The 12,076-nt window shown below is 42.1% G+C and overlaps 1 protein-coding gene across 1 annotated transcript; it reads right to left on the bottom strand.

Moving 5' to 3' along the window:
- Positions 1 to 2,848: 2,848 nt before the first annotated feature.
- ING1 (inhibitor of growth family member 1) lies at positions 2,849 to 10,557 on the bottom strand. The gene is made up of 2 exons (XM_069205124.1): positions 9,951 to 10,557; positions 2,849 to 4,417 (listed from the first exon to the last, which is right to left on the bottom strand). Exons 1-2 carry the CDS (start codon positions 10,087 to 10,089, stop codon positions 3,711 to 3,713), a joined length of 846 nt encoding a protein of 281 aa, XP_069061225.1. The 5' UTR covers positions 10,090 to 10,557; the 3' UTR covers positions 2,849 to 3,710.
- Positions 10,558 to 12,076: the final 1,519 nt, after the last annotated feature.

Below are 12,076 nucleotides of genomic sequence, written 5' to 3'. Positions count from 1 at the left end.
CTCTTTCCTGCCTCCTGTATACAGGAAGATTGTCAAATAAATCCTCACTTTGAAGCCAGAGGAAGAAAAGTAAACAAGCGCCCTCGGAAGACTGCGCCTGACACTTGACCCTGGCCTTTGAATGCAGAGCAAATGTGCCAAAATAAGAACAAGATTTAAAGGCTGGTTAACAGAAAGCGAGTTTGCGGAAGGATACAGTAAACACATTTTAGGCAACAGCAGGGACTAACTGAACCTGGAGAGCCTAAAGCAAATAAAGCCAACAAATAGAATGCCATAAAATGTGAATTACAGACCACAAAGCCAATGGTAATCAACGGACAGAATGCATTCCTGGGTCGACTTTTTGAAAGTCCCCAAGATGTCTTTAGCAAACCAGACAGCTGCGCTGCCTGGTAGGCTGCAACCTAAAAAACACACAGAGGATCCACAAATACTGCAAAAGAAAGACCACGACATACTACAATATATGCTGTGTGGAAGGGCACAAGACCCTTGTCCCCAATGTGACATTACTGACATAATCTAGGTGGAGGGTCTCAAGACAAAACCTCACTTTGAACCACCATGTGTTCAACATTCACATATGCCAGGGTTAAGCTGAAAGTCTGCAAGACCCACTCTCTCCCATTCCCTTTACCAAACAAATCTGTAGGGATAATCCACGCCACCAAACCACCCACACCAATGTAGCTACCCCAGTGAAGAATTTTTCGGTAAACAAATCCCAATCACATATCTAATGTATGCACAAGGAGTCAAGAGACCGAGTAATTGGCGAAAACTGCTATATTGATACTTGTAACATAACATACCATTACTGAGGAATCAATTAAAGATTTGCTGAACTGGTTATGACATTACTAAATGCACCTAAATAAGGCTGCCCCAGTGAGTGTGCGCCAACAGCAGCCATTTTTCAATGTATTTACAATGTTTTAACAAATGCCTTTCGAGAGGGCAGTCTTAGATGATTCTGCAGTAGTCTTCTTTGAATGCATGTTGCCTTATTTGAATAAATAATGTTCACATATGGCCATCATCGATCTTTTAATGGCATTTGATGAAGAAGAAGAAAAAAAAAAAACACACACACACAAAATTCTTTGTAGGTACCCACAGACTGTGCATGCACAGGCCACCACTTCAGGATATGGGGAAAAAGAAGCAAAAAATGTGGCACCTGCTTGTGGCCCTGAAGGAAGGATTTTTTTTTGTTTTTTTTAAACAAAACAAAAATAAAGTCAGTCTGGGGAAAGGGAGGAAAAGAGGTGTTGGGGGGGGGGGCAGAGAGAAAATAGTCCCATTCCACTCTTCTCCGAAGGCACCGCAAACATGTCCTGATATCTGTAAGGATAGATACAACATCCTATCAGAGGACTCGGACCTAAATGCTACTGGGTGGGACAAGAGTAGGGAGGAAAGCCATTGAATTAGGAGCAAGGAAGATAAATAAGCAACAAAGCTACCCAGTCGTGAGCAAAGGGATGACTCAAAGCCCACTGTAAGTATATATAATGTACAGCTGTCTGTAGCAGAGACCTAAAAGGCAGCACAATGTATGCGGTGTGGGGTGGGTTCGACAGGCACCAGTGGGATCACAGGAACACAGTTGGTTGGAGGTTCGAGAAATAACAGATGGACGCACCCTCCCCCCCCCCCCCCCCCCCCAAAATAAAAAAAAATAAAAAAAAAGCAGACAGGCTCAAAGGGTGGGTCTCAAACAGGGTGGTGAGGCAGAAGCTTGGGTACTCGTATGTTGCATCAATGGATAAGGAAGGCCAGAACCTACAGATATTTATTTTATTTATTCTATAAAGAAAACAGTTCAGATGCTTTTCCTAAACAAACAACTGTAAATTAAAAACAAGCACCCATTCATTTCAATACTGGAGTATCAGAACTGTGAGAAGGACTGCAAAAAGACCAAGTCCTGGAATTGTAATATCTAGTTAAAATGCTACAGACACTTTCATTCTCTATTTTTGCAAGTATTTTCTCCCATGTTACAGTCATCCCAGTCATTTTGTACAATCCAGTGCATGTTAAAACGCATCTCCAGGTGTGGCCGAAATTTAGGACTGTTAATGTTAAAGGCAGGTGAGTCTAACATCACCAATCCTTCATCCCCCCAGGCTCTGCCATGGGATAGCCTAAGCGAGGATACACATATACTTACATCAGACTACTGTGAAACACTGTTGCTCCTGTTGGGCATTTGCAATCATAATGCTGTTGCTCGCTACTCGGTGAGCGACTTGTAAACTCTAGTCACCCACAGCAGTCCAAGGTTTGTACACCTCATCAATAAAGACAGGCAGTTACAGCTATCTTGTTTAGCACTACTTTGGGACACGTTAGGCTGAACGTCCATGGGTCCTGCAGTGGATCAGGTCACAAGAATGTTGAATAGTTTTCGTTCAGTGATGCATATCAAAGACTAATACAATGATATATGCCTATTAGTCTCAATCAGTCATGCGACTCTACAGTCAGTGTGCAGTCAGTGAAATGGACAACTGGCACATATTCACCTCATCGAAATACCACTGTGGCTGAAGACATACTTTAGAACTGTCCCGGGGTGAACATATTGACAGTTTAGCAAATGAATTCTAGTAGATAAAATTGCACCATATAAGGAAATAGATTGCAAGGACCAACACGCTATCATTTCAGGTTTTAAAAAGAATCGGATTAATCCAAAAGAAACAGATTTAAAACAATTACAGAATAGTTCAAAGATGCAACTGTAATTTACTTTAGGGACAAGTCCAAAACATTTAGTGACTGCAATGTAATTAAAGAAACAAGTAATGCAATAAAAAATACCATTATGGTAATCAACTGCAGTGTTAAGTTTTTCATTTATTTTAGAATCTCGCAGCTGTACAATTATACATACAGAATGAAATGCCCACTAGTTACACTATGGCATCTGGCTGCATTTTCAATTATAATACAGTAAGTGCAATACCACCTATAATTTACATAATATACAACCTATACATGTTGAAGATTGCTACAATATTTGTGACTGTATAAAGCTCGACAGTGAAATTCTTCCTCGCAACCACTTTCAGGTTAGATGTAAAAAAAAAAAAAAAAAACAACAACAACAAAAAAAAAACTCTTCATCGTTTTAAAATGGCCCTTCTGGAATTTGGCCAGTGTATAAAATAGCTTCCTTATAAAATTGAAAGCATTTGTTAAAAAAGAAAAGGCCATTTGCTTTTTACCAATCACAAAGATACTTCAAATGTAGCAAATGTTCCTAAGTTGCTCATACATTACATACGGCCATTCTTCAAAGGAAATCACATTTACAACTTGGCGCCATACAAACACAAGCGGGCTTCAATGTTTTTTGTTAATTTGCTGAAAAATGGCATATATGCCATACAAATAATGAAATTATGCATTTGATGTAATTGCTGTTCCTCAATCCGATAAGTTATTGATGGTGCAAAATAACACCCAGGTGAACCTTTCAAAAGCCATCCTATTAACTACCTACTTATGGCAAGAACACAAGCAACCAAGTGAAAAAAATATATTCTCATTGCCATCCCTTTTAAAGGAATGGTTTTACTGAACAGTCTTTAAAAAATTACATTTTCCAATATCTGCACCTAAACTAGATAGAACTTAGCAATAAATACAATGGTTTGAATAGGTTATTGTCCATTTGTTCACAGCAAAGTCAGAAGCTACCTGCTGTATGCTCGCTCTTTTTTAGATTTTTCCAATGCCTTGTCCATTGTTTTTTCATTCTCCCCTCGACATTTTGGACAGTACCACTTGCCCTTTGGCTTATGATTAAGTGACACGCAGGAAAAGTGAAACCACTCAATGGGACACTCATCGTTATCACAGCCAATCATTTCTCCATAGGAAACCTGGTTACATAGGCAGTATGTTGGTTCATTTGGGTCAATTGGAAGATCCGCTGGGGAAGCCTCTCTCTCTGCTGCTTTGGCCTTGGACTTCTTCTTCCTCTTTGGCATTTTGGCTCTCTTTTCCTTGGGAGTGCCCAGCGTAAGGTCATCCCGGTCATGATTGTTTGATGTATTTTCTCGGTTTTCATTGTTCCTTGGCCGCCTGGATCGCTTATTACTTGGTTTCTCTGATGAAGCGATTGTGTCATTTTTGGACTTCTCCTGGTGGGATTTGCCACTGTTGCTCGTACTGTCATTTGCTTCCTGACATGTTTCAAAAAAGTCAATATAACTATCCACTTGTCTAGTCCGGTTCTCAACCAGTTCCACCATTTGACTGACAATCTGAATTTTTTCATCACCAAGTTCCTGGCTCCGTATTAAGGCTCTCTGGATGCAATGTAAAAAACGCCTCTTTTGCACAGGGTCCGTCTCCCGCTTGAACTTATCATAATATTCATCAAGCTCCCTTAAGATTTCTGCAACAGCACAAGAAAAGATAAAATTAAGAAAAGTGATAAAGTGAACTAATTATTCTCAGCACACTTTGTGGAGTTATGGTTCAAACAGTAAAACCATAAATTCAACCTGGTGATCAAGCATCAACTTATCATTCACATGGAACAGATTATATTATATTTATTAGCTGTCAACACGGGTCATTCACAAAAAAGTAAGATTACAAAGCATAAAAATAGTATTAAAATGGAATAACAATGTAAAAACATGATAGGGAGAAAAGCTGTGGTTCTTAACTTTTGACTTGTGTGAACACCCACTGAATCATCATTGGGATCCTCAGCCCCCAGCTTTTTAAGCAATTTCTACATTTGGAAGTTCGAAGTAAAATATACAAAACTACAAAAACAAGTATACAATAAACAAACGCACAAATCTTGAAATATCTTTAAGAAAAAAATATACAAAAATTGAAATTTTAATATGAACAGGAAGGTTAAAGTGTTTGTAAGGTGCTTTTGTTTATGAATGAGAAAGCAATATGATAGACTCTAGCATTGCAATTTGTTTTTGTTATACCTAATGCATTCTCAGAGTACAATAGTGCTTCAACTGGGGCCAACGAATGTATACACCTTCTGTATGCTATACTTGCGCTGCTAGCACCAATGTGGCAAAGGCTATGAACTTAACTTGTAGCCCACCCCCCCACACGTCAAATTCCTTCACATTTACAATACATGTTAATATTCTCAATTTTAGGTTTTACATGTATATACTTTATTATTCATCTGCTAATATTACTTTTTTGTTTTTAACGGTTGCAATTCCCCTAGGGGTCAAAGGATCACAGGTTAGGGTCTACTGAATTAAAACCAGATTCTAGAGACCTAATCATCACATAAGTAGGAAAAGAATCGTGGAAAACACACATTGGGCAACTTTATACCGTTTGAAAAACTTTTTGTGCGCTCACCATAGTACAACATTATGATGAAATCAAGGAATTAGTGGTAAACTTCTGTGAGAAAACAGATCTGTGCTCTCCACCCTACTTTATCAACTATAATCTCAAAAGTTATGTGGCCACAGAGCCCAAACATCAAGACAGTGCTACCTTTCCTCTAGGAACTACAAACAGTGGCTGAATAAATTAGATGTCCTAAACTTCATTTCTTTTGGACATAAGATTTAAATAACTTGTGTCAGTGGATGGAGGATCATGAGAATTAGATAAGCGGTCCAGGTTTTTATGTTGTGATCTATATCAGTGGTTTGACTTTTGTGGACCCCCAATGAATCACTGCTGAAATCCAAGCCCCCCACCCCCAGTAGGTCATTACTGGAAGCTGAAGGCCCACCGCCCTAAGCAGTTTCTATGATTTGCACCTCAACATAGCACACAGAAATACAAGAACAGGTATATACCAAGAAATGCTTAAATATTGCTATATATTGTTTAATACACAATCAAATATAGAAAACATGTCCACATTTCTAATTTTGCTTTTTTATGTGTATATACTTTATTAATTTGTATCTTCATTTTGATCATTTTTAATTTTGCAACAGTCGAAAACTTCTTGAGTAGGCCTCGCTGACCCCCAGGGGTCTCCAGACCACATGTTAAGAACCACTGTGTATCCCCATTTTTTTTTTGTGTTAAATTATGTGTGCAAGTCAGTAAAATGCTCAAACTGCTATTTCTTTGTTCCCTTTTGGAAGGGTCCTGGTAGTTAAGAAATGACTGTTATAATGAGCAGTAGAATCAGTACTGACTTGCAGAAGACAGGAATCTGTCTAGAATGGCAAGGTGGGTAAAAAAACAAACAAAAAAAATATATATATGGACTGGAAAGCAGCCTCAAACTATCGCCTGTAGCCGATATGAAGTCAAGCATTCTTTCCATTACCTTGTTTTTGGTTGCAGGTGACCTCTTAAGTTTAAAGGGTATGCCAAGACATATCTTGCACTCTGAGTGCCATAGGACTCATGCTACATTCTAGTGACAAGGTTGAAACCAGTCTTGGGCTTCTTATGTTCCCTTTCGGAGGGGGCATTGAGGTGGACTGCCCCCATAAGGAGTAGGCATAGTAATTAAATGCAAAAATATGGAAATCTGTTCACAGGATGGCATGGTGTGTGAAAAACAATGGACATGATCGCCAGTAGCTGAGATTAATCTAAGCATTGACTTGTTTTCTTCTCCTGTTTGGCTTGCATAGCAAGCCTTAGGTGCAGGAGGTAGATCTTGCTTCTGGCCTTGACTAAGTCAGTGAGAAATAAGAAAGGGGGCGAAGGGGGCGGAGAGTGCTGCAGAACAATCGTTTCTAGGAATAAACGACTACTTTATATAAAAAAAGCACCCTGTGCATGCACCACCACAGAAAATCATGAGGAGAATCCAGACTATGCTAAAGGCAGCAGCAAGACTGATCCTCAACCTGGCAAAGGAGACCCACATCACCCAGCATCTGAGAGACTGCCACTGGCTCTCTATCCAGAAAACATGCCAATTCAAGCTCCTGACCCACACCTACAAAGCCCTTCATGACCTAGGACTGAACCACCGCCCGGAATCAATGCACGCTGAGCTACCACAGTAACTATTGTCATTTATTCACTGTGTAGAATATATGTCGGGAAAGGGTCTGCAGAATACATAGCTGGAAAAGTTCGGTAGCACTGGCTAAAAAACAAACAAAAAAAAAACCATACACACCACCGGTTACTTCCTAATCCAGGCAGATAATATGATGGCAAAATCTGAAGTTCACGTTATGTGCACATTTTTTTCAAGAAACGTAGAGATGAGATCTAGTTTCATAACTATAACTAGATGATTCACGTGCACACATTAGTTAAGTATTTTTTAAAGCAACTACTGTTTTATAATCTAATGAAAAGGACACATAACATTCTTTGTTAACACTGAAGAGGGGCATTTACAACTGAAATGCGTGAGTATTGCGTCGTCCAACTTCACAGAAACGAGCGAGAATTATTGTATGAGAGAGAAAACCTTCGCAAGAACGCTATAAAATAACCATTATTTTTTTTTTTTTTTTAAGTCTCGCCCTTTCCTTTGACAGCTGTCATGACGGCACGGAGGAGTAAAATCTAGGAACAGTTCCCTGCTTAGACCCTGCTGCCAGTCAGCCGGATTCATTCCGCACTGACAGCACCGCCTCCATTTTGTCTCCGGTTGCTGAACAGCCGCCACCAGATGGAGCTGCATCTAAAGAGCGCAGAACACAGAAGAAAAAGCAATGCCCGCACTCTGCAGACATCTTGAAATGGAGCACCAATCTACTAAGTACGGGAAACGGATTAGAAAGACTTTAAACAGGGTACCCATGTACAGGCAAGTAAAAAGGGTCAAATCGCCGGTGGTGGTGAGAACTTACCTCTCAAAAAAGACGTTGAAACCAAGGTAATACGCATTCTAAGTAATAATCCAATTTTCCATTTAATTCGGTTGCCCCTTATAAAGTGCCTCATTTCGTAATCACAGTTGAAAAGGAGTAACTCCCATTACTTCGCCGGCATGCAAATGACAGGAGAGCCGTCCCCACTTTCTCTATGTAGGTAAGCACCCATACTCAAATAACTACGGCAGTGGCACGCATGTTGTAAAACACATTCAAGTATAAACATTTACCTTTTTTTTGCGGCTCCTACATAAGGAACATTCCATATGGATTTAAATTCAATGCGCAAGTACTTCAACGCCCGGTTTCAATCTGACCGCCAAGTCTGCAGATGACAGTGTCCACCAAGAGGAAGCCATTGGCAGCCCGCCCACACGCAGCATTTTTAAGAAAGTGCAACGAGAGCACCGCTGGGCAAGTAGCTGGCGTTCCCTAACAACACAAGCACAGCTGCCAACACTAATCAAGCAACATATTTTTGTCGGACACGAATTCAAATGTATGCCAGCACATATAATGAACGATTGTAACGCACCCGAACGTATTAAAATAGAAACCTAACTGCCAAGGTTTAAAAAAGGAGCTTTATGTGAATTCGTTGATCAAATAGTCGGACCATCCTGTGCGAGTGGAGTTGGGCTGTCAACTAGGGAGGAGGGAAAGTAACCGTGCCACGCGCTCACTTTTCTCGGTAAAGTACCATATATAGACTGAGCTTGCTGACGGAGAATTCTTGTCACAAAACCCATGCCTTCTATTAGCACAGCCACCACGGCAAATCAAGACTCCGAATTGGGATTTAAAAGTGGCTGAAAAAAAACTAAGACCTAACAATGAACACGTGCGTAAGGGGGCTGGGCGCACCGGTCCTGCTTTCAACAGGCTAGTCAGGGAGAAACCACGATAACACACAACACTTAGCAACAGTGAAACGAACAACCGAATATCACGAAAGCAACATTCCAGTCATTGTTCTCAGAGCTTAGGCACCACCGAAACGTCTACATGAACCACCACGTCAATCACAGGAGAAGGCGTGGGGCGGGGCTGATATTTAAATGACTACCGATTGCGGGACAATGGTTGGCAGTAATTGCAATGACAGGCGGAGCAACATGTTTAGTGGTGCCCAATAAGAGCGCCCATGCCAGCAAGGAAGGACGCAGTGGATCGTGTGGGCGGGGCACGAGACAGAGGCCTTGGTATAAAACCCTCCGTGAAACCAACTCGCCTACAAAGCGCGGCTTGCGCTAACGTGAAGAGAAGGGAGGTGTGCTCTAAATTAAAACACTAATGTCATTTGTTTACCTACCTAAGGCTAAATCAATAATCGATGGTAACAATACATTCAAAGGACAAAGACAGTCCCTTCAGGTTAACGAATACGTTTCTGCTTTTTTTGTACGCGGGAAAGACATCACACTGCTTACTTTTTCTCTAAATGGGAATCGGCTGACAGAAAGTAAAATACATCACCCAATTCGCCCTCAAATCCTTACAACCGAGCCTTATGGCTCTTGATCTCACGCTTTGGCGCCGGTCTCTGCCGAAGTCCTGCATTAAAACGGCAGCACTCTCCGCAGACAGCGCCTACCAGTATCATTTTATGAGGGGCAGCTCAATCTGTACAGAAACTGGCGGCATTTCCCAAAAGGTGGAGAAATAATACGTAAGATCGTCTTCAGACGTATCAAACATACATGCGGACGACAGCACAGGCACATTTAGTGTATTCTAGCCTTTCAGCTACAGGCATCGGGCAGACAGTACATTCCTGGACGTTGCTGCGCTGTAATCTGCCAGCCGCTCTAAGCGGCAGCTTCACCTTTCTCCCTGCAGTACACACGCTAGAAGCTTTATCCTGAAAGCACACAATTCTGATAGGAAACACTAATCTCTCACAGCACCCCAGAGTAAGAGCATAAGCACGATGGACTGGGTCTGTCGTAGGAGAGCCTTTTGTTCCGCCCCGCAACATGAAGAAACACCCCGTTAGTCTCGAGTTATATTGCTGCCTTTAAATTATCAGATTCACTGAGGGAACTGACGAACAGACACAGCAGCCCCCGAACAGACACAAGAAGCAGACAAGCGATACGAGAGGAGGGGGCGGTCTCTCACCTTGGTACTTGGAGTCGATCTCCCTCATCAGGGAGACGTTTCTCTGCAGATCTAGGGGCAGCGACTCGACTGAGTCCAGATAGTCCTCCACATAGTTCACGATCTGCAGCTGGTCCACGCCGTTTGCCGGACTCAACATTTTCGCTCTACTTCCTCTCCTCAGCACTGCAGAGTCCGAATCTGCCTCCTGCAATCCCTTCGACTTCTCTTCGGTGTATGTATATATCTATAAACACATATACGAGGGTCTGCTTGGCTGCCCGCTCCTCTGCCGACCCGGGAGACTACATCTGCCCCCCACTTCAGGGTCACGCAACTAGCAGCAAAGGGTGTGTGAGGTAGACCCTGGGCGGGTGGAAGGCTATCCGCCCCAGGACACCCCGCACAGACAGCACAAAATTGCACACAGGGTGCAAGGATCTCTTCCGACTGAATGAATCGCTTCACCGGTACCTAGCTGTCCTTGCTTCTTCCTTTCTCGGTGGCATCTGCTGCGCGCTACGGTTCTCCTATCTTCGCCGCCGCACTTGATCCAACGTGGAAAACCCAAATACCAGTTTCAAACACTTGGGAAACATTCACAGCCCCGCCGCCCAGGGCGCATGCGTATCCCACCCCGTCCCTCCTCAAGAGCAAAGATTAGCATAGAGGGACCAGAGCCCTCCCCTACCCTTCCCTCTACACAGAGTACATCCACCACTACTTTAGAGACGGACGACGGACTGGCTTTCAGAAAACCGCTGACAGGAGCCTGATTGCGGAAGTTCCTTTCATGTATTTCATAGCGATGGCGCCATGTTGAAGTGATAGGTCTTGTATTCAAATACAGTATCACTCCTCATATCAATTAAAGTTCTGGGAAAAAACATACTATTACTTGTCTAAGTAAATCAAATATTTTGAAAGTCCACACAGAAAACCAACGGAAATGTTCACTGCCATTTAAAAAAGTGTAGGTACATCTGTAGAAAACTACGCGTATATCACGTTTTTGGGACGCCTTTCTTTACAGTAACGGATAATGTTCCTTTCTCGGAATGACCGCGACTCGTAAGGCTAAATTTCTCCTGTCCGCTAGTTCGTTGTAGGTAAAAAGTACGATCTTCGATTTACGTACTTATGTCAAACCTCAAACGTGGTTCTATTTATCTTTGTTTAATAAGAAAACGGACGATTTTTCATCTTTAAACCGGTGTAATACATTTTAAAGTTTTTCATAAATGCTGCAGTGCAAATCATGTCTGAATTGCCTTTCTTTCGTTGTGCTGGGGCGTCTTTCATATGTTTACACAGCCCTTCTTCTGTGTCTATTCCTACGCCTTCTACTATAAGCGTTGATGTTTATACACTGGGTAAGTAGTAAAGGCAAGAATAAAAGAGGCCTGATTTTTGTTCTTCTTTGACATCAGGTCAGGAGACAGCATCTGACAAGGGCACATTACGTTTATCTTTTTTTGCACAGCGATTTAATCGCACTTATGCGCGTGCAGAATTTGTCTAGAGTTGCCTTTGCTGCGTCGTTTCTTCAAAAGTCGACCGTGGCGCACCTTTTGGCTACTTAGTCGGTCGACATTTTTAAAGATCTTAGAAACAGTGACGACCCTACCCCGAAACGCTTAATGCAACTTTGTCTTCGTGCCATTAGAACGGCGATTCTCAAGGAATAATTCGCATCTCAAATTTGCTTCCCGTTTGTCTTCTCTTCCCAGAGCACCCACGTACGTGGCCCACAAAGCTACACTTAATTCTTTCTGTCTTTTTTTCTTTCTTTACGCCCACCCCTTCCAGATACGCATCACATGAGCAAGCTGAGGGAATGGTGTGGTTCATGCTGTGATTTGTCCAACGCTTCTGGAGCCCAGTGCAGAGGGAAGAACCTCGGAAGTTGAGTGGTTTCCCTGTCAGCAAACAGGTTTACAAAAGATGCCCGAGCATCTGGCAAATTTTGTACCACAGTTCTGGCATTTTTTTAAGCAATAGCTTATTTTCCCTTTGTTGTGCTCTCAATCTACTTCCAGTTTGTGGTGGAAACCAGTGTGAAACACATGGGTGACTCTGAAAAGCGACATGTTTCTAAAAAGTAGACAAAATTCTGAATTCAGCAATGGGTCATATGTGTGGGTCTG

This window comes from Pleurodeles waltl, chromosome 8 (assembly GCF_031143425.1).
Source record: "Pleurodeles waltl isolate 20211129_DDA chromosome 8, aPleWal1.hap1.20221129, whole genome shotgun sequence".
Classification (NCBI taxonomy): domain Eukaryota; kingdom Metazoa; phylum Chordata; class Amphibia; order Caudata; family Salamandridae; genus Pleurodeles; species Pleurodeles waltl.
Note: the sequence above shows the minus strand (reverse complement) of the source record. Positions and strands in the feature narration are given on the sequence as shown.